The sequence below is a fragment of the Scyliorhinus canicula genome, chromosome 1 (genome assembly GCF_902713615.1).
Source record: "Scyliorhinus canicula chromosome 1, sScyCan1.1, whole genome shotgun sequence".
NCBI classification, from domain to species: domain Eukaryota; kingdom Metazoa; phylum Chordata; class Chondrichthyes; order Carcharhiniformes; family Scyliorhinidae; genus Scyliorhinus; species Scyliorhinus canicula.
The window spans coordinates 134,060,279-134,086,760 of NC_052146.1; the positions used below are offsets into that span (position 1 = coordinate 134,060,279).

The window sequence follows — 26,482 nt, forward strand, 5'->3', positions numbered from 1 at the left end:
ATGGGACTAAGTGCAGCCTTGTCGGGGTGTTTGCCGCTAAGGTCCCGTATCTATCCGAATGGATGTTCAATTGCGTAGTGTTTCTCGGCGCTCCAAGAACTAGGAAACACCCAGCTAATCTCGCACGCTACAGGACTTTATTCTCATTTGACGCCCAAAGTTTTCTTTTAGAAATACCAAAGCCCACCCCTGGCAAGGGGCAACAACACGCTGACCGGGGGGGGGGGGGGGGGGGGGGGGGTCCCCCATGTGAGCGCACCCTGAACAAAAAGCAAACCACTACCTGATGGACCGCTTCAGGTGGGAGACCAGGGCCCAGCACGAAAGAACGAGAGTAGTGGAGAAGGGAGAGCAAGCAAGAGGAGTGCAGGGTAGGAGGGAGAAGCGAGCCAGTAACCCCCGAGAGGGGGGCCACCGCACTTGCAGGAAAGCTAGCGCCGGAGGCATGCAACAAGGCACAGCCGTGGCGCGTCCCCAACAGGGGGGATGGCACATGGTAGGAGAGACAAACAAGGCTAGAAAGAGAATAGCAACAGGGCTACAAAGTGCCACAACCAAGGGCTCGGAACAAGGAATCGCTGCAAGCACCCAGTACGGTCTCTGGGCGAAGTAGACTCCAGAATGCAGGGGACGCACGGTCGGGTGCCCCCTGGTCAAAGGGAAACCCCGGAGCGCAGGGACCGGACCGCATGGAGAGAGCAGCGACAGCGGCCATCCTGGACGGCCCCCTAACAAAGGGAAGCCCCAGGGTGCAGGGGTGCATCCACCAGGTAAGTATGGTTAATCCCACAGGAGTGAGAGGACAGAAGCCCCCCACCAGGATAGTCACCTGGAACGTAAGGGGACTCAACAGCCCAGTGAAAAGATCCAGAGTCCTCACCCACCGAAGAAACATGAGGGCCGACATAGTCTTCCTCCAAGAGTGAGCAGGACCGACTGTAAGAAAGGGCTGGGTGGGGCAGACCTACCATCCCTGCTATGGGACAAGGGCCAGGGGAGTGGCAATACTGATCAGCAAGAGGACGATGTTTAGGGCGACAAAGACAGTTACAGACCCAGGAGGATGGTACGTCATGATCAGCGGGGCCCTGGATGGTGCACCAGTAGTACTAGTTAATGTGTACGCGCCCAACTGGGACGACACGATCTTCATCAAAAAGACCATGGCAGAAATCCCCGACATAGCGATGCACCAACTAATCATGGTGGGGGGGGGAGGGGGACACAGATCAAGCTCCAAAACGGGGAAAACCTCAGGAATGGCAAGGGAACTTGGTCGCTTTATGGAACAGATGGGAGCGGTGAACTCCTGGAGGTTCATCCACCCAGGGGAGAAGCAGTTCTCCTTCTCCCCAGTACACAATGTATACAACAGAATTGACTGCTTTGTGGTGGGGAAAACGGTGCTTCCGGAGCTAGACAAAGTGGAATACTCCGCAATCGTGATATCCGACCATGCTCCACACTATATGGACATGAAGCTGGAGACGGACAGGGCCCAACCACCCCACATGGAGGTTGGACATTGCCCTACTAGCTGACAAGGCCTTCAGCGAAAGGATAGCGCGGGCCATAGCAGAGTACACGGAGAACAACCAGAACGGGGAGGTCTCACCCTCCATGTTCTGGGAAGCGCTAAAGGCCATAGTAAGAGGGGAAATTATGGCTTTCAAAGCGCAAAGAGATAGGGAGGAAAGGGCAGCTAGGCAGCAGCTGGTCGACTCCATACTGGAGGTAGACGGTAAATACTCCGAGGCCTCGACCATAGAGCCTGGTGAAGAGGAAAGAACTACAAAGGAACTTTGACCTGCTCTCCACCAGGAAAGCAGTGCACCAGTTCCGCCTGTGGGACCTATACGAACACAGAGACAAAGCCAGCCGCCTGTTGGCACACCAGCTGAGAAAGCAGGCAGCAGCCAGAGAAATTGCGCAAATCAGGGGTACCAGAGGCACATCAGAAACAGAACCAGAAAAGATCAACAAAACCTTCAAGGCCTTCTACCAAGGGCTGTACACCTCAGAGCCCCCAATGGGGAAGTCCGGGATGAAATGGTTCCTTAATGGACTGGACGTGCCAGTCGTGGGGGGGGGGGGGGGGGGGGGGGGGGGGGCAGAAAACGGGATCTGGAAGCACCACTAGCACTGGGAGAGATTATGGACAGTATCAGCTCCATGCAGACGGGGAAGGCACTGGGACCAGAGGGGTTCCCGGTGGACTTCTACAAAACATTTGCGACAGCGCTGGCCCCGCACCTGGGGAGATGTTCACAGACTCGCTGGCTAGGGGCACACTGCCACCCACGTTAGCACAGGCCTCAATCTCGCTGATACCTAAGAAAGATAAAAGACCCAATGGAATGTGGGTCTGCTGAACGCAGACGCCAAAATCATAGCGAAAGGCTAGAAGACTGTGTACCTGAGGTGGTCACAGAGGACCAGATGGGCTTTGTCAAAGGTAGACAGCTGACCGCGAACATCAGGCGCCTGCTGAACGTGATAATGACCCCCTCCGGGGAGAGAACACAAGAGGTGATCGTCTCCCTGGACGCAGAAAAGGCCTTCGACAGAGTCGAATGGAAACACCTCAGAGGTACTGGAGCGGCTCGCGCTTGGAACAGGGTTCACCTCCTGGGTAAAGCTCCTATACAACGCTCCCATGGCGAGCGTACGGACCAACAATACCAACTCCCAATACTTCCAAATGCACAGGTGCACCAGACAAGGATGCCCACTGTCCCCACTGCTATTCACCCTAGCGATCAAACCATTAGCAATTGTGCTCAGAGCAGCAAAAAGCTGGAGGGGTATTCGAAGGGGCAGCAGAGAGCAGAGTCTCACTCTATGCAGATGACCTGCTCCTCTACATTTCGTTCCCACAAAGCAGCATGGATGGAATCATTGCGCTCCTGAAAGAGTTTGGAGCCTTCTTGGGATACAAACTCAACATGAGCAAAAGTGAGATCTTCCCAGTACACCCACAAGTAGGGGGGCAGCACTAAAGGGGCTGCCGTTCAAACAAGCCCGACACAAATTCCACTACCTGGGGAACCAAATAGCCCATGACTGGAAAGGGATCCACAAATGGAACCTCACCAGTCTGACAGAGGAAGTAGAAATGGACCTGCAAAGATGGAACACACTCCCGCTCTCCCTCGCGGGGAGAATCCAGACGATCAAAATGAACGTACTGCCCAGGTACCTCTTTCTACTTAGATCTATCCCGATCTACATCCCCAAGGCCTTTTTCAAAGCACTGGACAAACTAATCGTATGGGGGGGGAGAATGCTAGGATCCCCAAAGAAGGGGGGGCTTACCCTCCCAAACCTGAAATTCAACCACTGGGCGGCGACGGCCGAGCGAATAAGGGGATGGATCAAGGAGCCAGAAGCCGAATGGGTGCACGCGGAAGAGGCCTCCTGCATGGGGACCTCCCTCCGGGCCCTCGCCACGGCAGCACTCCCATCCCCACCCAAAAAACACTCCAGCAGCTGACTGATGCCACCTTCAAAAAGTGGGGACAGGACGGAAGGACACTGACTGTTAGGGACCTATAGGCAGATGGCAGGATCGCAACACTGGACGAACTGACGGAGAAATTCCAGCTAGCCGGGGGAACGAGCTAAGGTACCTACAACTCAAAAGCTTCCTACAAAAGGAGACAAGGAGGTATCCACAACTGCCATGACAGATATTACTGGAAGAGTTACTGGATGCAAGCATACTAGATAAAGGGAACTGTAGCAATATGTATGACCGACTGGTAGAGAGGGCCGACACCGTACTGAACAAGAAAGAAATGGGAGGAGAGCCTGGGGATTGAAATAGCGTGGGGACTCTGGAGCGAAGCACTGCATAGGCTCAACTCCACCGCCACGTGCACAAGTCTCAACCTAACGTAGCTAAAAGTGGTACATAGAGCCCACTTAACCAGAACCCGAATGAGTAGGTTCTTCACGGAGATGGAGGGTAGATGTGAACGGTGCTAAGGAGGCCCGGCCAACCACGCCTACATGTTCTGGTCTTGCCCCAGACTTGTGGGTACTGGACAGCATTCTTCAACGCAATGTCCAAAGTGGTGGGGATGAGGGTGGAGCCATGCCCGAAAGTGGCGGTCTTCGGGGTATCAGACCTGCCAGATCTATTCCTGGGGAGAAGGGCAGACGCCCTTGCCTTTGCCACCCTGATCGCCCGCCATAGAATCCTGTTTGGCTGGCAGTCAGCAGCACCGCCCAGAGCTGCAGACTGGCTGTCCAACCCGGAAGGAGATATATCAGCCATGATCGATAGGCAGAGCAGACTCAATGGGGTGAATGGCCTAATTCTGCTCCTATATTTTATGGTTTTATGATCTTATCATAGAAACATTACAGCACAAAAGGAGGGCATTCGGCCCATCTAGTCCATGCTAGCTCTAGGACATCCAGATGCCCTTGCTAATCACACCTTACTTAACCCGGTCCATAGCCCTGCAGCTTAGAGAACTTAAGATGCAGATCCAGGTACCTTTTAAAAGTGTTTAGGGTCTCTGCCTCCACCAGCAACTTGGGCAGCAAATTCCAGATTCCCACTACCCTCTGCGTAAAAAGGTTTCCTCTCTACATCTTCTGCCACTTATTTTGAATCTATGTCCCCTGGTTCTAGATTCTCCACAAAGGGAAGCAATTTTATCCTGCCCACCCGATCTGTTCCCCTCATAATTTTATACACCTCAATCAAGTCACCTCTCAGCCTTCTTTTTTCCGAAGAAAATAACCCCAACCTATCCAATCTCTCCTCTTGGTCACACTTTTCTTGCCCTGACAACATTCTGTAAACCTCCTCTGCACACTATCGAGAGCAAAATCATTCTTCCTATAATGTGGCAACCAGAACTGCACACTATATTCCTGTTGTGGCCTCACCGGTGTTTTATACAATTCTAACATTATATCCTTACTTTTATATTCTATATCTGTGCCTAGTGAAGGAGAACATTCCATATGCTTTCTTAACAACCTTGTCTACTTGAACTACTGCCGTTAGGGGCCTGTGTACCTGTACGCCAAGATCTCTCACTTTATCCATCCCTCAGAGTATATTGCCATTTATTGTGTACTGCCTACAACTGTTCAATCTCCCTAAATGCATGAACTCACACTTCTCCATGTTAAATTCCATCTGCCACTTTATCGCCCATTCCACCAATCCATCTATATCGTTTTGAAGGTTATACCTATCCTCTGCACTGTCCACCACTTGGCCAATCTTTGTGTCATCTGCAAATTTCCCAATCATGCTCCCCATGTTCACATTCAAATCGTTAATATACAACACAAACAGTAAGGGTCCCAACACTGAGCCCTGTGGAACACCACTTGAAACAACTTACCAATTGCAGAGGTAGCCATCGATCTTTGTTCCCTGTTACAAGGCCAACTTTTTATCCAGTTTGCCACATTGCCCTGTATCACATGGGCTTTCACTTTCTTGACTAATCTGCCACTTGGGACTTTGTCAAATGCCTTGCTAAAATCCATGTACACCACATCCACGGCACTACCTTCATCAGCCCTCCTTGTCACTTTTTTAAAATAGAAATTTAGAGTACCCAATTCTTTTTTTATTTCAAATTAAGGGACAATTTAGCATGGCCAACTCACCTACCCTGCACATCATTGGAACGTGGGGGTGAGACCCATGCAAACACAGGGAGAATATGCAAACTCCACATTGAAGTGACCCAGTGCCGGGATTGAACCCGGGTCCTCAGCGTCGTGAGGCAGAAGTGATAACCACTGTGCTACCAGACCACCCTCTCCCTTCTTGTCACGTCCTCAAAGAATTTGATCAAATTTTTGAGGCAAGACCTGCCTTTAACAAATCCATGCTGCCTATCCCTGACTAGTCCATGCCTTTCTATTTGACAGTTAATCCTATCTCTCAGGATTGATTCTACTAATTTGCCCACCACTGACATAAGACTAACTGACCTATAATTGTTCGACATTTCCTTTGATCCCTTTTTAAACAATAGAACCACGTTTGCATTTCCCCAGTCCTCCGGAGCTTCCCCTGTGTCTAGTGTGGATTGGAAAATCATCCTCAGAGCATCTGCTATCTCCTCTCTGACCTTCTTCAGCAGCACCGGAAACAATCCATCTGGTCTTGGTGACTTATAACTTTCAAGGATTTCAATCCTTCCAGTCCTTCCTCTCTCTTTATGATTATCCCATCCAGTATCTCACAGTGTTCCCCCTGTACTACAATATCTGCATCATCCATTTCCTTTGTAAACAGGGAGACAAAATATTCATTTAAAACCCTTCCCACAGCCTCTGTATCTACAAACAAGTTCCCCTCTTCATCTTTGAGAGGTCCCACTTTTTCCTTAGCTAACCATTAATATTTTGATAAACATCTTTGGGTTTTCTATAACTGCACCTAAAACTTGTTTATGTTCAGACCATAGTCAAAAGGGTTTCAGAGAACTGTGTGGGACGTAGAATCACAGAATTATTGCAGCGAAGAGGCCTTTGTCCATGCTGGTACAAATCATCTAGTCGCACTCTGCTGCCTTTAGTTATCATGAGGTGGCATGGTTTAATGTGTTGCAATTGGAGTAGTCAGACAAGTACAAGATAGCGATGAGAATGTGAGATAGTCACAGAAATAAATAAGAATGAAACATTCTCATTTGTATTGAATAGTTTCCTGCAACTCTCAGTTTGAATCTCTCCAAACGGGCTTCCTTCCCAGTACACTTCTGAGACAGTCCTTAAAGTCACAAGTAACATCTTCTATAACGGTGCAACCATGGTACACTATTAGTCCTCGTCCATCTCAGCCGCTCTGGAGCTTTTCAGGAGGTCAATCATACAATGAATGTCCAAAGCCTCTCCTCCATCTTCCAGCCAAGGCACACATTCCTTCCCTTGGTTCCTCTTTCCACTATATAATCACAGCAAGTACATCTTCAGCAATGCCTTCTCTTCATGTTTCCCCCACCGTGACTGCTGGAGTTCTCAAGGCCCCCTGCACTTAGTAATTGACATGCTGCTTCCTGGCAACATCAGTCATAGACACAGGGTCTATTTGCCATTGATGGACATAGCGAATCAGTTCTAATTCTCAACACTTCAACTCCCTTTGCTTGTTTGACTGTTTGTTTGAAACCACCCTGCATGTGCTGCAATTTCTGTCAATTAGATACTGGAAGGCTCAAAGTTATTGGCATTTAACCCCCCCCCCCCCCCCCCCCCACAAATTCGGTATCCTCGCCAGTAAGTCTACCCCCTCCCTGATCACTGTCTAATTCTAAAACAGGCAGTTCAGATCATAGAATTTACAGTGCAGAAGGAGGCCATTTGGCCCATCGAGTCTGCACCGGCTCTTGGCAAGAGCACCCTACCCAAGGTTAACACCTCTCCCCTATCCCCATAACCCAGTAACCCCACCCAACACTAAGGGCAATTTTGGACACTAAGGGCAATTTATCATGGCCAATCCACCTAACCTGCACATCTTTGGACTGTGGGAGGAAACCGGAGCACCCGGAGGAAACCCACGCACACACGGGGAGGATGTGCAGACTCCGCACAGACAGTGACCCAAGCCGGAATCGAACCTGGGACCCTGGAGCTGTGAAGCAATTGTGCTAACCACAATGCTACCGTGCTGCCCCTTAGCGAACTAAGCATCCAAATTCATCCTGATCCGAGGTTGCAAACCCATGTACCCTCCAGCACAAAGACCGCCTAATTTCACCGTCAACATTGCCCGCTTGCTGACAACTTTCATAACTTCTCTGTACGAGGGAGCCTAAAAATAAATCAAGGGAAGGAACTTAATATAAATAAAATAATAATGATGGGACGGCATGGTAGCACAGTGGTTAGCACTGTTGCTTCACAGCTCCAGGGTCCCAGTTCGATTCGCAGCTTGGGTCACTGTGCGGAGTCTGTATGTTCTCCCCGTGTCTGGGTGGGTTTCCTCCGGGTGCTCTGGTTTCCTCCCACAGTCCAAAGACGTGCGGGTTAGGTGGATTGACCATGCTAAATTGCCCTTAGTGTCCAAAAAGGTTAGGCGGGGTTACTGGGTTTTGGGAAAGGGTGGAGGCGTGGGCTTAGGTAGGGTGCTCTTTCCAAGGGCCGGTGCAGACTCGATGGGCTGAATCCCCTCCTTCTGCTCTGTAAATTCTATGATTCTATGAAATAAACAGGACATAAGAGACAAATCTCCAAGACCTGATTATTTCCAATTTTCCAAAGCTTTCCATTTGGAATTGCACCTTCAGATTGGAAAATTGCAAATATCATTTTATTATTTAACAAGAGTGGGTGAGAGAATCAAGGTAAGTACAGAACGTCGGTTTAACAACAGTTGTGGGGAGGTTATTGAAATCTATCAGCAAATAAGTAAATTATTAAATTGCAGCAGATCAAATAAAATCAGAAGAATTTGTCATGTGTAGGTAATTTCTGATCGAACTGGATTTTCTGAGCAGGTCACTAGGATTTGTACAGATAATAATAATAATAATACTACTACAAGTAGGCTTCAATGAAGTTACTGTGAAAAGCCCCTAGTCACCACATTCTGGCACCTGTTCGGGGAGGCCGGTACGGGGAGTGTCTATGGATATCATCCATATGGGCTTCCAGCAGATATTTGACAAGGTTTCATACAAGGAGTGAAATCAGGAATCTCTTTTTCACATGAAGGGTAGAGGAAATCTGGGAATCTGTTCTCTCAAAAAGTGGTGGATTCTGGGCCAATCAAAATTTCCAAGATTCAGTTGAGCAAGATCCTGTCATGGATAGAAGATTGGCTGACTGGCAAAAAAGCAGAGAGTGGGGATAAAGGGGTCTTTTTCAGGATGACAGCCGGTGACTAGTGGTGTGCCTCAGGGGTCGGTGCTGGGACCACAACTTTTCACAATATACAATTAATGATCCGGAAGAAGGAACTGAAGGCAATGTTGCTAAGTTTGCAGATGATACAAAGATCTGTAGAGGGGCAGGTCCTATTGAGGAAGCAGGTGGGCTGCAGAAGGACTTGGACAAGCTAGGAGAGTGAGCAATGAAGCGGCAGATGGAATACAATGTGGAAAAGTGTGAGGTTATGCACTTTGGAAGGACAGATGGAGGCATAGACTATTTTCTAAATGGGAAGATGCTTTGGAAATCAGAAGCACAAAGGGACTTGGGAGTCCTTGTACATGATTCTCTTAAGGTTAACGTGCAGGTTCAGTCGGCAGTTAGGAAGGCAAATGCAATGTTAGCCTTCATGTCGAGAGGGATGACACAAGAGCAGGGATGTACTTCTGAGGCTGTACAGGGCTCTGGTCAAACCCCATGTGAAGTATTGTGAGCAGTTTTGGGCCCCGTATCCAAGGAAGGATGTGCTGGCCTTGGAAAGGGTCCAGAGGAGGTTCACAAGAATGATCCCTGGAATGAAGAGCTTGTCATATGAGGAACGGTTGGGGACTCTGGGTCTGTACTCGTTGGAGTTTCGAAGGATGAGGGGGGATCTTATTGAAACTTACAAGATACTTCAAGCCTGGATAGAGTGTATGTGAAGAGAATGTTTCCACTTGAAGGAAAAACTAGAAGCAGAGGACACAATCTCAGACTAAATGGACGATCCTTTAAAGCAGAGATGAGGAGGAATTTCTTCAGCCAGAGGGTGGTGAATCTGTGGAACTCTTTGCCTCAGATGGCTGTGGAGGTCAAATCACTGAGTGTCTTCAAAACAGAGATAGATAGGCTTTTGATCAATATGGAGATCAGGAGTTATGGGTAGAAGGCAAGAGAATAGGGATGAGAAAAATATCAGACATGATTGAATGGCGGAGCAGACTCGATGGGCCAAGTGGTCTAATTCTGCTCCTATGTCTTATGGTCTTATTAAAGGCACTATATAAATGCAGGTTGTAGGTTCAGAATGTGTCAAAATAATGATGAGGCCAGTGAGACGTGCCATTATTTGTATGTAAATAGTAGAGCAACCTCAAGCAAAGGGGCAGATATAGGGGGGGCAAGTCTCCCAACGGGAGTCTAAGTGCCGACACCGGAGTGAAAACCGAGTGTTTCACCCCGGGGTCGGAGCCCGCTCCCAGCCCCCTATTCTCCCGCCCCCAGGGGGCTAGGAGCGGTGTTGCGTTATTTACGCGCGCTGGGTCGTGGCTCCGTGTAAAAAGCGCGCCGCGTAAATGACTCGGCCGGCGCCACGTACATGACGTCACCCGCGCATGCGCGGTTGCTGTCCTCCCCGAGTGCGCCCCGCAAGAAGATGGCGGATGGATATTGCGGGGCGCCGGAGGAAAGGAGCACCGATCGCGGGCCAGGCCCCATCGGAGGCCCCCCCCCAGTGCAGTAACCACCCTCCCCCTCCCCACAGGCCGCCCCCCCCCCCAGCGTTCCCGCGCAGTTCCCGCTGGCAGCGACCAGGTGTGGACGGCGTCGGCTGGAACCTGTCGTGTTGGGGCGGCCATTCGGGCCGGAGAATCGGCACTCGCCTTTTGCAAATGGCGAGCAGCGATTCTCCGAGCAGCCAGCTGTGATTCTCGCCGCGCTGGTTTGGGGGTGTGGGGGGGGGGGGGGGGGTGTGGTGGGAGAATCGCGTGCAGGTCAGGTGCCGGGGTGGCGCCCTGGCGATTCTCCCACCCGGCGTGGGGCGGGGGGGGAGAATTCCGCCCTGAGTATATAGGGAATTTGGGCGGCACGGTAGCACAGTGTTAGCACTGTTGCTTCACAGCACTAGGGACCGGGGTTCGAATCCCTGCTTGGGTCACTGTCTGTGCGGAGTCTGTATGTTCTCCCCGAGTCTGCGTGGGTTTCCTCCGGGTTCCTCCCACAAATCCCAAAAGATATGCTTGTTAGGTAATTTGGGCATTCTGAATTCTCCCTCTGTGTACTCGAACAGGCGCCGGAGTGTGGTGACTGAGGGATTTTCACAGTAATTTCATTGCAATGTTAATGGAAGCCTACTTGTGACACTAATACAGATTATTAAACTCAAAAATCCAAAAGGTACCGTCTGAGTTGTGTCATTCTCCCATTCGTTTCACAAAAATCTCATCTCACTGTCCGCCTCACTATTAAAATGCATTGAAGGGCATGAAGTTGCCTTATTTTAAATGGTAGATCTGAACTAAACTCAGAATAATTCAAATAATTTACTTGTGTACTGCCAGTTAAACTGAGTAGCAATGAAAATTAACTATTACAAGCGAAAACACCCAGAGCTTCAGGGTTTAATTGTTGGGGGTATATTCTACTCTCTCTATTTTCTCTTCTTGTACCTGACATGGCAAGAAATTCACCCATTCTAATTTACACTTCCTTCTTTCTGCTCAGTTAATTTCACAATCCTTTAATCTAAATAGCTCAGGAAAAGCAGTTACTTTCTGTAATCGCTCAGGTGCCAGATGTCCTTTTCTCCTCACTGAAAACCGATTAGCTCGCACTTGCATCAAGTTGTCACACAAAAAAAGTTAGAAAATGAAACATCAGGGCAGCACGATGGCGCAGTGCTTAGCACTGCTGCCTCACGGCGCCGAGGATCCGGGTTCAATCCCGGCCCTGGGTCACTGTCCGTGTGGAGTTTGCACATTCTCCCCTCGTCTCCGTGTGTCTCACCCCCACAACCCAAAGATGTGCAGGGTAGGTGGATTGGCCACTCTAAGTTGCCTCTTAATTAGAAATGTTTTTAAAAAAGAAAATGAAACATTCAAGGACAAATTGAACTAATTTCAGATGCCATTAGATGGCAACAGCAAATTATGGCTCATTGTTGTGATGTGCCTTTAACATTCTGCCTGGTATCATGTCATAAAGATGGAAAAGTGCCATAAATAAAAACTTTCTTTGGGATGAGCCGTTATTTAGGACAACACTCCATGCTTTAGAATCTCAATATTTTCTGAAACTTTTAAGAAGAATATCGCAATACCTAAATTTATAAATCAGGCATTTTCCAGTGATTTATATGGCACCATAAATTCCTAACATATTCCCCCACAAAGAATTGCATCAAAAATACAGACCAGAAACAGGCCATTTGTCATCCTTCACAGTTAGGATGGTGTTAAAATTGTGCCTGGATTTTGTCCATTGTTGACAAAACCACAATCATTCAGCTTTCCTGGCCGAAGTTAATTATCCTGCAACTCCTACAAAGGTTCTTCATTTGGTGATGAGCTGCATTCAGTACCGGAGCAAATGACAAATATAAATCTTATATTAATCCAATACTTCTAAACTGATTTTACATCTCAGTTTTTAATATATATGTAATCTTTGGAAAGAGCCTATTGTTGGACCGAACTAACCATTTGATTCCCATATGATACAGTTATGTCATCTGGAAATCTATTCCATAAGGAATATATGAAATGCCCGGGATCAAAACCGTGATAATAAACATTTTTTTTCAATCTAATAAAATTGGAATCACAAACTCTAATAACCCAATTTTTAAAGAACAATGTAAAGACCTGCTGCCCAGTTACTGTTATTTGCCGTACTTAGAAAGGGACACATTGTGAAAAGGAAATTAACACAAGGCATGCAGGACCACTGTTGGCCTTTAATTTTAAAATATTTTATCATGCTCAAACCCATATATGAGAATTCACCACAGATCACCATAAAGTTGGCTATTACATGTGGGCTTACAGAGGTCCTTGTACTGTGGGAAGCATCACATATACAGTGTCAGCTGTACTTTATTGTCTACCTAAACTTACAACTTTTCTTCATTGACTAAATTCAGCAAATCTTTGTCAGGACCACAAATCTGCGCCACATTTCATTCCTGTTAAGTTTGCAGTTATGCTGTAGCTGCTATGAAGCCAGAGTACTGCGAGATTACTTCAACCAGCTGTTCTCACATTGTTTGCTGAAATGTACAGCACCATTGACAAACTGACTTCATGCCCAGGTTATACTACAAGCTGCTCACCAATTAGAAACCAAACTCTGTCGTGCAACTGGCCTATAACAAGTGCTGGCAGAGGATCATGTCCGCACTCAATCCATTAAAATTATGTAGACTGTAATGCACAAGACATTTTCTGTTCAAACTTACCTACATTAACAAAGCTCATAATGGTGTCTGCTTGAGTTAGAAAAGTCTCTTCCAGGGGTCTTTGAGTGCTCTGGAACACATGAAAAGGCAGCGAAGCCCCTGGCCACCTGTCTGACTCTTCATTGGCCACAGTGCGATAAAGATCCATCATGAAGACTGGGGCAGATGATGAGCGTTTGAAAGACAACAAAGGCTTGGGACGCCGAGGTAAGCCCAGAATAGACAAGATCTCTTTCTGCATTTCTCGCCTCTCCCTGCTGTTCAGCCTCCGATGAATAAAGCTTGAATGAGGCCGTTGCTTCATCAGGCTCCCATTAACTAAATCCAGAAACAGTCCCAATAAGCAGATCAGAAGAAAAACCTTCTTGTCACACCGCCGCATTCCAGCCATAACCAATAATTTCTGTTCTTTCGAATGATTATATCGATATGGATAGAAAAATTCAACACTTAAAGTATCAAAAATTCCTCCAAAATTCTTCAACATGCAACTAGATATTAAGGTTCCGAAGATTTAAAAAATCTGCTGCAATTAAAATATAAATTTAGTGAGGCTTTTAAAATGCTGCAAGTTTAGTGCAGTTTTTTGATAATCATGGTTACCAGTCACAGTTTAAATGATTCCATGAGTTTTAAATCCCTTCATAAAATATGACAGTTGAATTCAGTTGCAGACTTACACTTTCAGGCCCTGAGCCTCCAGAGTCTGTATTTATCGAGTCTCGAGCTGTTTAAATGACTCAGGCCAATTCCCTAGGGTTTGTTACTATCTGACTGGTTTGGCTGTTGTTGGATGATAGGTACAACCCCAGGCCATTCAAACACCACAGTATCCGCATACTCCAGACTTGAGCCATACCATCTATATATAGACTAATCACAGCATATTCACAGAATCCTGAGGTTATCCAGTGCCCAAATTCATGCGCCCAATGCAGCCTGTCATTTAAAATAAGCTTAACCCTTTCATTTGTTTTATTTTGTTTGTGCTTGTGTTTCATTTTAAGGTAGTTAATTTCCGAGTGTTTTTAAGCCGTGTTTTGGCTCGTTTGTAATTTGACAGTTTATTTTGCTTATGAGTTCTATAAAATTCAAACTAAACTTCATCTGTTTCACAGCAGCTCCAACTCAGAGAACCTGCAGATGAAAACATTAATCAACTGTGCAAAATTACAAGGTACTGGGAGAACTGTAAACATCAGTTACTGCTGCTCCAGAAACAGCTTCTTTCGACCTAAATATCTATTTGCACCAGTAAATAAGTTGGGACTTTTATACTCGTCTGCCTCTATCTTCTGGGATGTTTTTGCATATACGTGTGTTACTGTCCTTCAAGAGGACAAAAAGTTAACAGTGTCCAAGGGTTTGGGAAATGGAAAACATTAAAAGAAGAGAATGGTAACTCACGCATGGCACAGGTGGAAGACTAGGGGAGACCAGCACTTACGACACAGGTTGGAAATAATTGCCTGAATCTTTTCCCTGCCATGATTAACAACAGCAAAGAGAAAACCCTGCACGTCACTGACAACACAAACTCCCAGACACTGCAGAGATTGGAACTGAGATTGTTGATCAGACAGGATGGGTGAGGCAGGCATCAGAAATCCACTGGGTAGTCGTCCCCTGTCTCAGCTGCTTGCTCTGCTACAGATCTTCAATCATCCGTCTCATGTCAGCTCCATCCACTTCAGGATCAAACTAAGGAAAACAATAAAAGAACTTTGTGAAATAATGGGTTACAGTAGCTGCTAAAAAAAAGACAACATGCTAATAACTAATCCCTTAAGAGGAGGTAATCTGCAGAGCATAGCATAAATAAACTCGCTGCACTGATTTTGCTAAACATTATTGCAAGGTTTGTGTCTCAATTTAATAATGATGCAGATTATTTTCACTAAGATCATGCTGTGCCCCTCTACCTCTCTTTTATCCTTTAAGAAGCTCTCCTCTTTGACCAAACTTTGCTCATCTGTCCTAATAAATCGTCACGTAGTTTGTGTCAAAACTTTCTTGTAAAGCAACTTGGGGTATATTACTGCATTAAAAGGTGCAATTTAAATGCAAGTTGTTGTTGCGATATTGACCACCACAAGATGAAGATTATTTTCAATGTCCTTTGTTGTTGAAATGGAGGTTGTGTGTTATACTTAGCTTCCCCATTCCCACTCTTGCCACCCAATTTGCATCAAGGGCAGTAAATGCTGCAGCTTAAATATCCACTTTGGCACCAGAACCAAGTCTAGTTCGAGCTTCTCAAAAATGCCATTGGTAAAAATAGAAAGAACAGTTGCTTTGAACGGAGGCTTCATTATTGAGACAAAGGCATAAAACAGCAGTTGATGGAAATCTGAATTAAAAACAGAACGTGCTGTCGATATTCATTAGGTCTGACGGCATCTGTTGAAAGAGAATTAAAGTTCTGTCCGTACGGTTACAATTTTAACGAACGGTCATTGACCTGAAATGCTAACCCTTCATAAACGCAGCCAGTCCGACTGAATATTTCCAGCATTTTTTGTTTTTACTTCAATATTAAAATTTTAGTATAGATAGTCTCAGAAACTGGAATCACTAAATATATTGCTGCAGACTCCAGAGCTTGCAGCCAAATTAGCAGCTCGTTTACATCATGGATTTCTGTTGTTCAGTTTAATCTATTCCCCGGTGTATTGTACCCGTTTCAAAGCTCAGAATGGGAAGAAATGTTGACTTTGATGAAGCTGCCATAAATTGTATTTTTAAGATTCTCCAGGTTATACCAGTGCTTAAGTCACTTTCTTAATTGAGAGATGGCGGTGTAGCGGCAATGTTACTCGACTAGCAATTCCGGGACCGAGGCTTGTTCTTTGGGGACATGAAGTCCATCACTGCAGCTGGTGGAATTTAAATTAAATTAATAAAAAAATGAAATATAAAAAGCTAGGGTGACCATGAAACTATCAATGACAGTCATTAAAAACCCATCTGGCTCATTATTGTCCTTCAGGGAAGGAAATGTTTCATCCTTACACAATCTGCGACTCCAGCTCCACAGCAATGTGGTTGACTCGTAACCGCCCTCTGAAATGGCTCAGCAATTCCCTCAGTTCAAAGGGCAATTAGGGATGGCCAACAGATTCAGTCCTTGCCAGTGACACCCACATCCCATTAAAGAACAAAAACTAAGTGTGCACAGTGGCACATTGGTTAGCACTGCCGCATCGCAGTGCCAGGGACCGAGGTTTCATTCTGGCCTTGGGTGACTGTGTGGAGTTTGCATGTTCTCCCCGTGTCTGCGTGGATTTCCTCTGAGTGCTTCGGTTTCCTCCCACTGTCCAAAGATGTGCAGATTAGATGGATTGGCCATGATCAATTGCCCCTTAGTGTCCAAACGGTAGGTGATGTTACAGGGTTAAGGGGATTGGACAGGGGAATAGGCCGAGATGGGGTGCACTTTCGGTGGGTCGATGCAGATCCAATGGGCCAAATGGCCTCCTTCTGCACCTTAAATGCGGGAAAAAAATGGGAATGGTTAGGGATATTGGAACTAATTTTATAAAGATTGTGGCACTGTGTGCACCCATCAGTTGTCTTCTACTTCACCAGTCAAGACTTTGGAGGAAAAATTAGGTATGGCCACAATGGTTTAATTTTCCAGAACTTTGAGCATCTGAAATACACCAAACGCCTCATGGGTCTTGGAAGATATCTCAGGCTATCAACATTAATAAGTTAATAAGGTGGGTCGGAGCATCGCCGCTGACATGGCAAATTCCTGCCACACTGCTCCAACGCCGGGACGCAATTCTCCGGCGACAGGAGATTTGGCGGCAATCGCGCCTGCACATTCGACGCAGCGCCGGTCAGGGTCCGCTGAAAGAGGCCCTGCGGCGATTCTCTGCGGTCGATCGGTGGGAGCTCGGACCCGTGGTGCCATCCTAGGGGGGGGGGATCTGACTCTGGGGGAGCCTCCACACCCGCGATCGGGGGCAACCGATCGGCGGGTGCCCGTAATCTGGAGGGGGCCTACCTCCTTCCGCGTGGGCCCGCTGTAGGTCTCCGCCATGTCGCACGATGCTGGCGCGAAGAGGGCCACCACACGCATGCGCCGGCATGGAGATGGCTGCCGCGTGCATGCGCGGACCAATGCCGGCAGTGCAGGGCTGCCTTTTGGCGCCGGTGTAGCGTGCAGCACTCCGGTGCCGTGCTGGCCCCCTGAAGACCGCTGAATCGCTGGTCCAGGAGGCCCGTTGACGCCAATGTACACCACTCTGGTGTTTACCCTGGCATCAACACCTGGCTGGGATTTCAGAGAATCCCAGCCATTGGGGGCGATTCTCCAAAAGGGAGACTACGTTTGCGCTGTCGTAAACGCTGTCGTGTTTCACGATGGCGTGAAACGGGCATGGGGACAACCGGGCCAGCACGGCGCTGGAGCGGTTCACGCCGCTCCAGCCTCCCATCCCAGTGCCAAATGGGCGCCCCGCCAACCCGCGTCTGCGCGGGGGGACTTGTTCAGCGCACTGGCCCCTATGCAACATGGCGTGTGGGTTCAGGGGCCGGCCGCGCAACAAAGTAGGCCGGGGGTGGGGGTGGAAAGAGGCCAGCCCGCCAATCGGTGGGCTCCGGTTGCGGGCCAGACCGCATCGGAGGCCCCGCCCGGTGAAGGAGCACTTTTCCCCGCCCTACAGGCCGCCCACCGACCCTTCACGCAGAGTTCCCGCTGGCAGCGACCAGGGGTGAACGGCGCGGGCTGGACTCTGCCTCTTCCGCGAGAATCGGTGGCCCTGCCGATTCCACCGGCCAGCGGCTGATGCCGTGTCAAACACGCCGGCGCAAATGGCGCCGATTCTCCGCACCTCGGAGAATTCGCGCACCGGTGTTGGGGCGTCGCGGCGCAGTTGCAGCTTGGGGCTCGGAGAATCGCGCCCAATATGTTTGTGAAGTTAATTAAGATGTTGCTGAAATACACAAGTGTACTAAATACACAAGTGTCCCTGTTTCTTTTTGATTCTGTAACTCTTTTTGCACAACTAGATTGTGCCAAACAATTCTAATAAATCAATCATATTGGAGTGAAATAATATCTGTAGTTCTGGTTCCTAATCTTCTATTCTCAAGACTGGAACCTATCTTAGATAATCTTGGAGGAGAAAGAAGGGAAATGAGACAGAGAGAGAGACACACAGAGAAAGAGTGGCAAAGCAATGCTAGGATGGTCAAAATAGCAGTGAAATTTGATCCACCAGGAATCAATACAGGTGAGAAGCAAACCACTTCAGAAAAAAATTCCAGATGGAAATAGATGGTAATGTACAAAATAGTGGGCAAAAGAATGAATCAGGAGTGAGAAGAGTTTTACTCTCACTGTTGACAGCCTTTCAGTATCAGAACTTAGCTTTTCTCCTTTCTTATTGCAATTATTTAATTATCTGGCATTGAGAGACTGAACGTAATGGACTGAGATGGTGGACTATAGTTTGGGATGTTAGAATGAGGTGGCTACAGAAATCCAAAAACAAATACGATTTTATGTTCAATGCATTGGGAGCCAAGTGGCTGGTGATGAAAGGGTGATGGACAAGCATGATTTAGTGAGTGTGTGAACTAGAGGAATTTTAGATGAGTTGAATATAAATACATAGATACATAGAACATACAGTGCAGAAGGAGGCCATTCGGCCCATCGAGTCTGCACCAACCCACTTAAGCCCTCACTTCCACCCTATCCCCGTAACCTAATAACCCCACAACTCCACCTAGCCTTTTTTTTTGGACACTAAGGGCAATTTATCATGGCCTATCCACCTAACCTGCACGTCTTTGGACTGTGGGAGGAAACCGGAGCACCCGGAGAACGTGCAGACTCCAAACAGACAGTGACCCAGTGGGGAATCGAACCTGGGACCCTGGCGCTGTGAAGCCACAGTGCTATCCACTTGTGCTACCGTGCTGCCCTGGGCTTCTGCAAAAAAGAATGTTACAGAAGCTGATCCTCACAGTAACAAAGTAAGGGTTTCAATGGTGGTTGGGGTGAGGTAAACATTTAGACAATGTTGCAAAAACGGAAATAAAGCAGAGTCAATAACAGGGTTGGTCCATGAAAAACGTGGTTTAGGCCTAATAACCTAAATAATTCTGTTCCTAAAGATGCCTTATTCCTTCTTATAATTTATAATATGTAATTATATATATTTATAATTATATATAATAGGATATTAAATACTCAAGTTTGTTCTATTTTTGGATACAAAAGTTTGCAAAGTTTCTTGGATTTTGATGGTGACCATTTTAAAATGATTTCCCATCTGTGTATATGCGTGGGGAGTGGTAGATGCTTCCCCATCAGCTGAAAAGTGCTTTTAGATATCAAATTCATAAAAAATGGTATCTAATCTGCTGATTATAGGATACCATATGACCACTAAAAGAAGCCATGATCTTGACTCCTGATGACATCAAGGTTACTGAACAGATTTAATTCAACTACTTTAGTTCCATGTGGTCTTCATTCAAATATCCCAACATATGTTTTTGAAAATTGTTGACTGAACATTGAAGATAATTACAGATTCACGATGTCTGAGACTTTGAGTTTAAACTCTCTCTGAAGGTTCTGCATCACTTAAAGGGTCGATTGCTTGAAATTCTGGAACGCTTATTTCTTACATCATCTCCAGATTACTAACACAAAACCACAGGTACATTTATAAAATTCAACAAGCAGCCAGCCTTCTCATTCAGGGCACCAAATGCAAACTGATATGAGGGGGTTTCCCCTTACAACATGTTATCGGAATTCCAAGAGGGAATAACAGCATTAGTGGATGAGTTGTTGATTGGATACGATCTCTCTCACAGGAGAGAGCGGCTAGAACGAAAGCTAAAAGTATTGGTCAAGTTGAATTTGCAAATGAGGTTATTAATTATTCAGCTAACTGGGTATGGAAGGTGATTATCACAACTAGGATTTGAATTTACATAGTGCTTTTAATTCATGCATATGTCCAAAGGGGCTGGTTTAGCACAGTGGGCTAAATAGCTGGCTTGTAAAGCAGACCAAGGCAGGCCAGCAGCACGGTTTCAATTCCTGTACCATCTCCCCGAACAGGTGCTGGAATGTGGTGACTAGGGGCTTTTCGTAGTAACTTCATTTGAAGCCTACTTGTGACAATAAGCGATTTTAATTTCATTCATTTTCAAAGGAATGTAAACAGCTAAAGGAGGGGGTACTTGGCGTGGGGTGATGAAAAGTGTGATTTTAAGGAGGGTCATAAAGAAGAGAGGGATGGAGGGGCATCCTCATGGGTAGTTGCAAGTTATTTGGTATCGGTCAAACAATCAGGCCTCACCTCAGTGGTAATTCTGATTGGCTAAGTAAAATTTATTTGCTTTCAGTGCAGTTGAGGTGTATCCATGTTTCATAGCAAAAACACATTTTGTTTTTCAAGCGTTCCGCAGGACTTTTGCAGGATTGGTTTTGTGGCACTTTTACTACAGTTTGTTTACTGCTCCTCTCCGGAAGATAAAGAAATTTTACCTTTCTGCTTCCTAATTTTCCAGGTACTTTCGTCAAAGTTTATGGCACAAGAAACAGGAGCAGAAGGCACTACATCAACTCCATTTTCCGATCCTATTCCCAGATTCCTGGATTCTCTCAGCATGCAAAAATCTATCAGTCTCTCTGAGCCTCCACAACACTCTGGAGTATAGAATTTCAAAGGCTCACAACACTCTTGTGTGAAGACATTTCTCCTCACCACCATCCTAAATGGCCAATCTCATGATCCCTCATGATCCCGAGTTCTAGACTCTCCAACAAGGGGAATAGCCATCAGCAGGTACTCTGTTAAGTCTCTAAGAGTTTTCATGTTTCAAAATGAGAGAATGTGTGCTCATTCTGCTCAATTTCTCCTCAAAGGACAACCCTCCCATCCCAGGAAACAATCTTGTGAACTTTTGTTGCACCCTTCTGAGGCAAGTTTATCTTTCCTTAGGTAAGGAGATTAAAACTATACACAGTATGGCAGGTGTAAGATCTACTAATTAGACAGAAAAAGTATAACAGCTGGCATGGTGCGTTGATCTCAGTCGAAGTACGAGGAAAATCTTCTCTTGACCATTCTCCTCCTCCTCTAGGTCCATTTTCCTTCTGAGGAAGGCAGCTGCCCAATGAGCACAGTCATCGCACCAGTAACATCGCATCCCTCACAAGATATCCCCATATATACCCTTTATGGGGGGCTTGTAGTTTACCCATTGACAAGTACCTATTGAAACTATTCTGACCAATAGACACCAGACAGGTACTCATCACACCAGAATGTTCATCACCATGTCCAAGGTCAGATTTTTAGTTCACATCTTGCTAAGAGTCATACTTTGGTCTTTTCTGAACACTTGCATAGATAAGAGGCTCACAAGACACCAACCTGACACCTTAAGAATGCCAACACGTCAGCCTGAACGAAGACAGTTTAGAAAATCCTATAAAGGTTTTATATTGTGCAAAACATACCTGTCCATCCAAGAGCCCAATTGCTTACATTGTCATCTAATTTTTAAAAATATTTTTTTCCAATTAAGGAGACCTTTTAGCACGGTCAATCCATCTACCCTGTACATCTTTGGTTTGTTGGGGTGAGAAAATAGACACAGGGAAAATGTGCACAGGTCGAGATCAAACCTGGGACCTCGGCGGCGAGAGGCAGCAGTGCTAACCACTGTGTCACTGTGCGCCCCCACCCCCCCTTCCAGCTACCGATCCCAGTGCGAACTGTGCGCTGCGGGGTCCGCGCATGCTCATGGCGCCACCATGGACATGCGCAGTGGCGCCGGCGCGCGCATACGCAGTGGCCTCCTTCAACACGCCGGCCCCAACGCAACATGGCGCAGGGCTACAGGGGCCAGCGCATAGGAAAGGAGGCCCCCAGCCAGAGAGGCCGGGCAGCCAATCGGTGGGCCCCGATCACGAGCCAGGCCACATCGGAGGCCCCCCCTCCCCCCCCCCAGGGTCGGACACCCCCTCCCCCCCCACAGGCCTCCACCCGACCCTTCAACGCCGAGGTCCCGCCGGCCCTGAGCAGGTTAGAATGGCGCCAGCGGGACTTGTTTTTTCTTACGGCCGCTCGGCCCATCCAGGCTGGATAATCGTGGGGGGGGGGGCCGCGTAGAGCGGCCCACGACCAGCACCACGCCAACCACGGCGCGCGAATGGCGCTGATTCTCCGCTCTGCAGAGAATCGCGTGCCGCCGTCGGGCCGGCGTGGCCCGGTCGCGGGCAGCGCCGGCCCTAGGGTTGCTGGCGCCCCGGGCAAGCTGAACTTCGGCGCCCTTCGGGGGGGGGGGGCGGGGGGGGGTGCGGGGGGGTAGGGGGGGCGGGGCAGGGGGGGTGGGGGGGCGGGGCCGGGGGGCGAGGGGGGGCGTGGCCGAGGGGGGGCGGGGCCGGGGGGGGGGGGGTAGGGGGGCGGGGCCGGGGGGCGAGGGGGGGCGTGGCCGAGGGGGGGGCGGGGCCGCGGGGGGCCGAGCCTGAGGCGGGGGGGGAGGGGCCGGGGCCGAGCCCGAGGCGGGGGGGGGGGGGGCGGCGGGCCCGAGGTGGGGGGGGGCCGAGGCGGAGGCGGGGTGGGCAGGCCCGAGGCGAGGGGGGTGGGCGGGCCCGAGGCGAGGGGGGCGGGCCCGAGGCGCGGGGGCGAGGCCGAGGGTGGAGGGGGCCGCCCTGGGGGAGGGCGGCCACCGCGCATGCGCATTTGGCACCGACCCAACTGCGCATGCGCGGGACCCGAGTCTGGCGCCCCCTAGCACATGGCGCCCCGGGCGACTGCCCGAGTTGCCGGTGCCTTGGGCCGGCCCTGGTCGCGGGGAGTCTCCGGCCCGGCCCAGGACTAGGAGAATCCCGCCCCATTTACCTTCCTAATCGCTTGTTTTGTTTGTATGCAAACTTTGTGATTTGCTGACAAGAATCTACAAAACTTTATAAATGCTAATCTTGGATAACTGTCTGTTTGGAGTTTGGACATTCTCCCAGTGTATGTGTAGTTTCCTCTGGGTGCGGTGTGGGCCTAGGTAGGGTCCTCTTTCAGAGGGTTGGTACAGACTGAAGGGCCTCCTTCTGTACTGTTATGATTCTATTACTTCTATTACATGACCAATATTTACTGTGAGTTTTTCGAACAAAATTTAGATTTTACATTCTTCCTATGAAAGTCGATAATTTCACATTTCTACACTTTATATTCAATCTACAACCATCCCATTGACTTTAGCTGTCTGCACCCCTCTGTAGCCTCTTTCTGTCCTCACAGCTTACCTTCCCTCCTAGCTTTGACGCGTCAAAAAGTTAGGTACAAGTATATTACACTCACTGCCTTCATCCAAGTCATTGGTATAGATTACAAATAGCTAAGGTCCAAGCACTGATCCGTTTGGTACCTCCTGCCATCCTGAAAATGATTAATTTATTCCTACTCCCTATCTTATGTCTATCAACCAGTCATCAATCCATATCGATAGCCCAAGGCAAAGAGCCCAAATCTTAAATAGCAACCTCTTTTATGGCATTTTAGAAAATGCCTTCTGAAGATACAACTATTTCACACCGATTCTGCTAGTCACTCACTCAAATAATTTCGGCAGATTTGTCAAGCATGATTTTGCTTTCTTAAAACGAAGTTGACTATCGAATCAAGTGCTCTCTTTATCACATCCTTACTAATAGATCCTAGCATTTTCTCTCCTATTAATGTCAGGCTATCAGGCCAACAGTTCACTGTTTTCTCTTTCCTTTCTTGAACAGCAGGGTAACATTTCTACTTTTCAAAGCACGAGAACCATGCATCAAATTCTAATTGAATCCAAGTTGACCCGAAAATTCAAGGAGTCTAAAAGATCAAAACCAATCCATCCACCATCTCCAAAGCCACCACTTTCAGACCCCTGTGGATGTAGACCTCAAGGCTCAGGGGATCGCTTGCTTTTAGTCTCATTAAGTTCTCCAGCCCTAGGAGGTAAGAAAAGGGAGGGGAGGGGAGGGGATCGACACGGGGTGGGATTTCTTCGAGAGGGAGTGTGGGGGTAGATTCTGGGAGGAGGGGAATGGGGTTCGATGTCAACAATGGATAGGGACAGGTCAGGCTCAGTGGGTCAGGCCCAAAATTATGATGATGGATAAGCAGGGAGGGGTTGGGGGGGGGGGGGGGGGGGGGGGGAAGAGAAGAGACCCCCTGTTAGGATAGTTACGTGGAACCTGAGGGGGTTGGGAGGCCCAGTGAAGAGGTCGAGGATGCTTGCACATTTGAAAAGTTTGAAAGCAGATGTGGCAATGCTGCAGGAGACTCACTTGAGGGTGAAGGATCAGGGGAGGCTTAGGAAGGGCTGGGTTAGCCAGGTGTTTCACTCGAGTTTTGATAGTAGGGTGCGGGGGGTTGCCGTTCTGGTGAATAAAAGAGTGAGGTGCCAAATGGAGAAAGTTGTGGCAGATCAGGGAGGTAGATACGTAATAGTGACAGGGGCATTGGAAGGGAGGTCGGTGCCGTCGGTAAGCGTGTATGGTCCCAACTGGGCTGATGCAGGGTTTGCAAAGAAGGTGCGTGGGGCCATCCCCGACTTGGATTCACAGGAATTGATAGTGGGTGGAGACTGGAATATGGAGCATGAGCCAAATTTGGACAGGTCACGACCGCGATTGCTTACCCAGTCAGGGGGAGCAAAGGCATTGGCTGGGCTAATGGTGAAAATGGGAGAATTGGACCCTTGGAGGTTCTTGCACCTGGGGGAGCGGGACTATTCTTCCTTCTCTTCCGTTCATAAGGCCTATTCGCGGATAGATATTATTGTGATGGGGAAGTCATGTTAGCCGGGGTCAAGAGGTCGGAGTATTTGGCAATTGCGATATCGGACCATGCGCCACACTGGGTTGATATGGTGTTGGTGAAGGGAATAGTGCAGAGTCGGGGGTGGAGATTGGATGTGGGGCTGTTGGGGGTCCGAGGGTTTTGTGATAAGATTGGGAAAGTGATTGAGGAATAGGTGCGGTTTAATTGTACGGGTGAAGTCTGCAGGCGGTGGTATGGGAAGCTTTGGAGGCAGTGGTGAGGGGGGAGGTGATATCGTTTAAGGCAAAGGTTGATAAGGAGGAGAGGGTGGAACGGCAAAGATTAATAGATGAGATGTTGGAAGTGGATAGGAGGTATGCAGAGGATGTGGGTCCAACACTGTTGGAAAAGAGGAAGGAGTTGCAGGCGAGTTTTGACCGGCTGCCCACAAGGAAGGTGGTGCGCCAATTGAGGCGGACGAGGGGAGCGGTCTACGAGTATGGAGAGAAGGTGGGGTGCATACTAGCAAGGTCAACTTCAGAGGGAGGCAGCGGCGAGGAAAATTGTTCAGAATTTAATATTCCTTGCTATGAGATATTCAGCAAAGATAGAGAAGGAAGAATGGAGTTGGGTGTCAGTATTGATCAAAGGAACTGTTCTCGCACTGAAAAGGTATGATGAAGTTGACACGCCAAAGAGGGTCTATAGAGTCAGAATTAAAGGAACACGAGACGAGGTATTACACTGCTGAGTACGAACCAGATTCTACCAAATAGTGAGGGGGAGATAGGGGAGCAAATTTACAGACAAATTTCAGAATCATGCAAGAAATTATATAGTAGTGATAATTATCTAAATATAGAGTGGGTTAGTAACAATGTAAAAATGCAAAAAGGGCGAGGAATTCCTGAAATGTGTACAAGAGAACATAGAACATAGAACAGTACAGCACAGATCAGGCCCTTCGGTCCTCGATGTTGTGCCGAGCCATGATCACCCTACTCAAACCCACGTATCCACCCTATACCCGTAACCCAACAACCCCCCCCTTAACCTTACTTTTTTTTAAGGACACTACGGGCAATTTAGCATGGCCAATCCACCTAACAACTTTCTTGATCAATTGTTCCCAACTCAATAAGGAAGCAAACAGTGCTGCGATTTATTACTAGGGAATGAAATGGGTCAAGTGGAGAATCTTTCAGCAAAAAGCGGATTTGGAGAATAGTGACAGTGATATTGTCAGCTTTAGAGTACGAGTAGAGTCCCATCTTCATATTGAGGATACCATCCATTGCATTGTGTGGCACTACCACCGTGCTAATGGGATAGATTTCAAACAGATCTAACAACTCAAACTGGACATCTATGAAGCACTTTGGGCAACAGCAGCAATCTGTAACCTCATGACCCAGTACTCCCCCACTCTATCATGACCATCAAGGCAGTGGATCAACCCTGGCTCGATGAAGACTGCAGGAAGGCATGCCAGGAGCAGCATCAGGCATATCTGAAAATGAGGTGTCATTCTGGTGAAGCTACAATACACTTTGCATTTCAAACAGTTAAAGCAGCAAGTAATAGACCGAGCCAATGGGTCAGATCCAAGCTCTGCAGCCCT

General features: G+C 48.0%; 1 protein-coding gene across 3 annotated transcripts in view; it reads right to left on the reverse strand.

The window, feature by feature from the left end:
• Positions 1-13,928, reverse strand: part of LOC119967672 (bone morphogenetic protein 7-like) — a 107,731-nt gene extending 93,803 nt beyond the window's left edge. For 2 of the 3 annotated variants that reach the window (XM_038800499.1, XM_038800490.1), the window contains exon 1: positions 13,070-13,725. In XM_038800499.1, the coding sequence (XP_038656427.1) occupies positions 13,070-13,556 (487 nt within the window). In that variant the 5' untranslated portion in view covers positions 13,557-13,725. Of the gene's footprint in view, positions 1-13,069; positions 13,726-13,749 lie in introns of those variants that run through there. The other variant, XM_038800509.1, reaches the window with a different exon arrangement.
• Between the last annotated feature and the right edge of the window lie 12,554 nt (positions 13,929-26,482).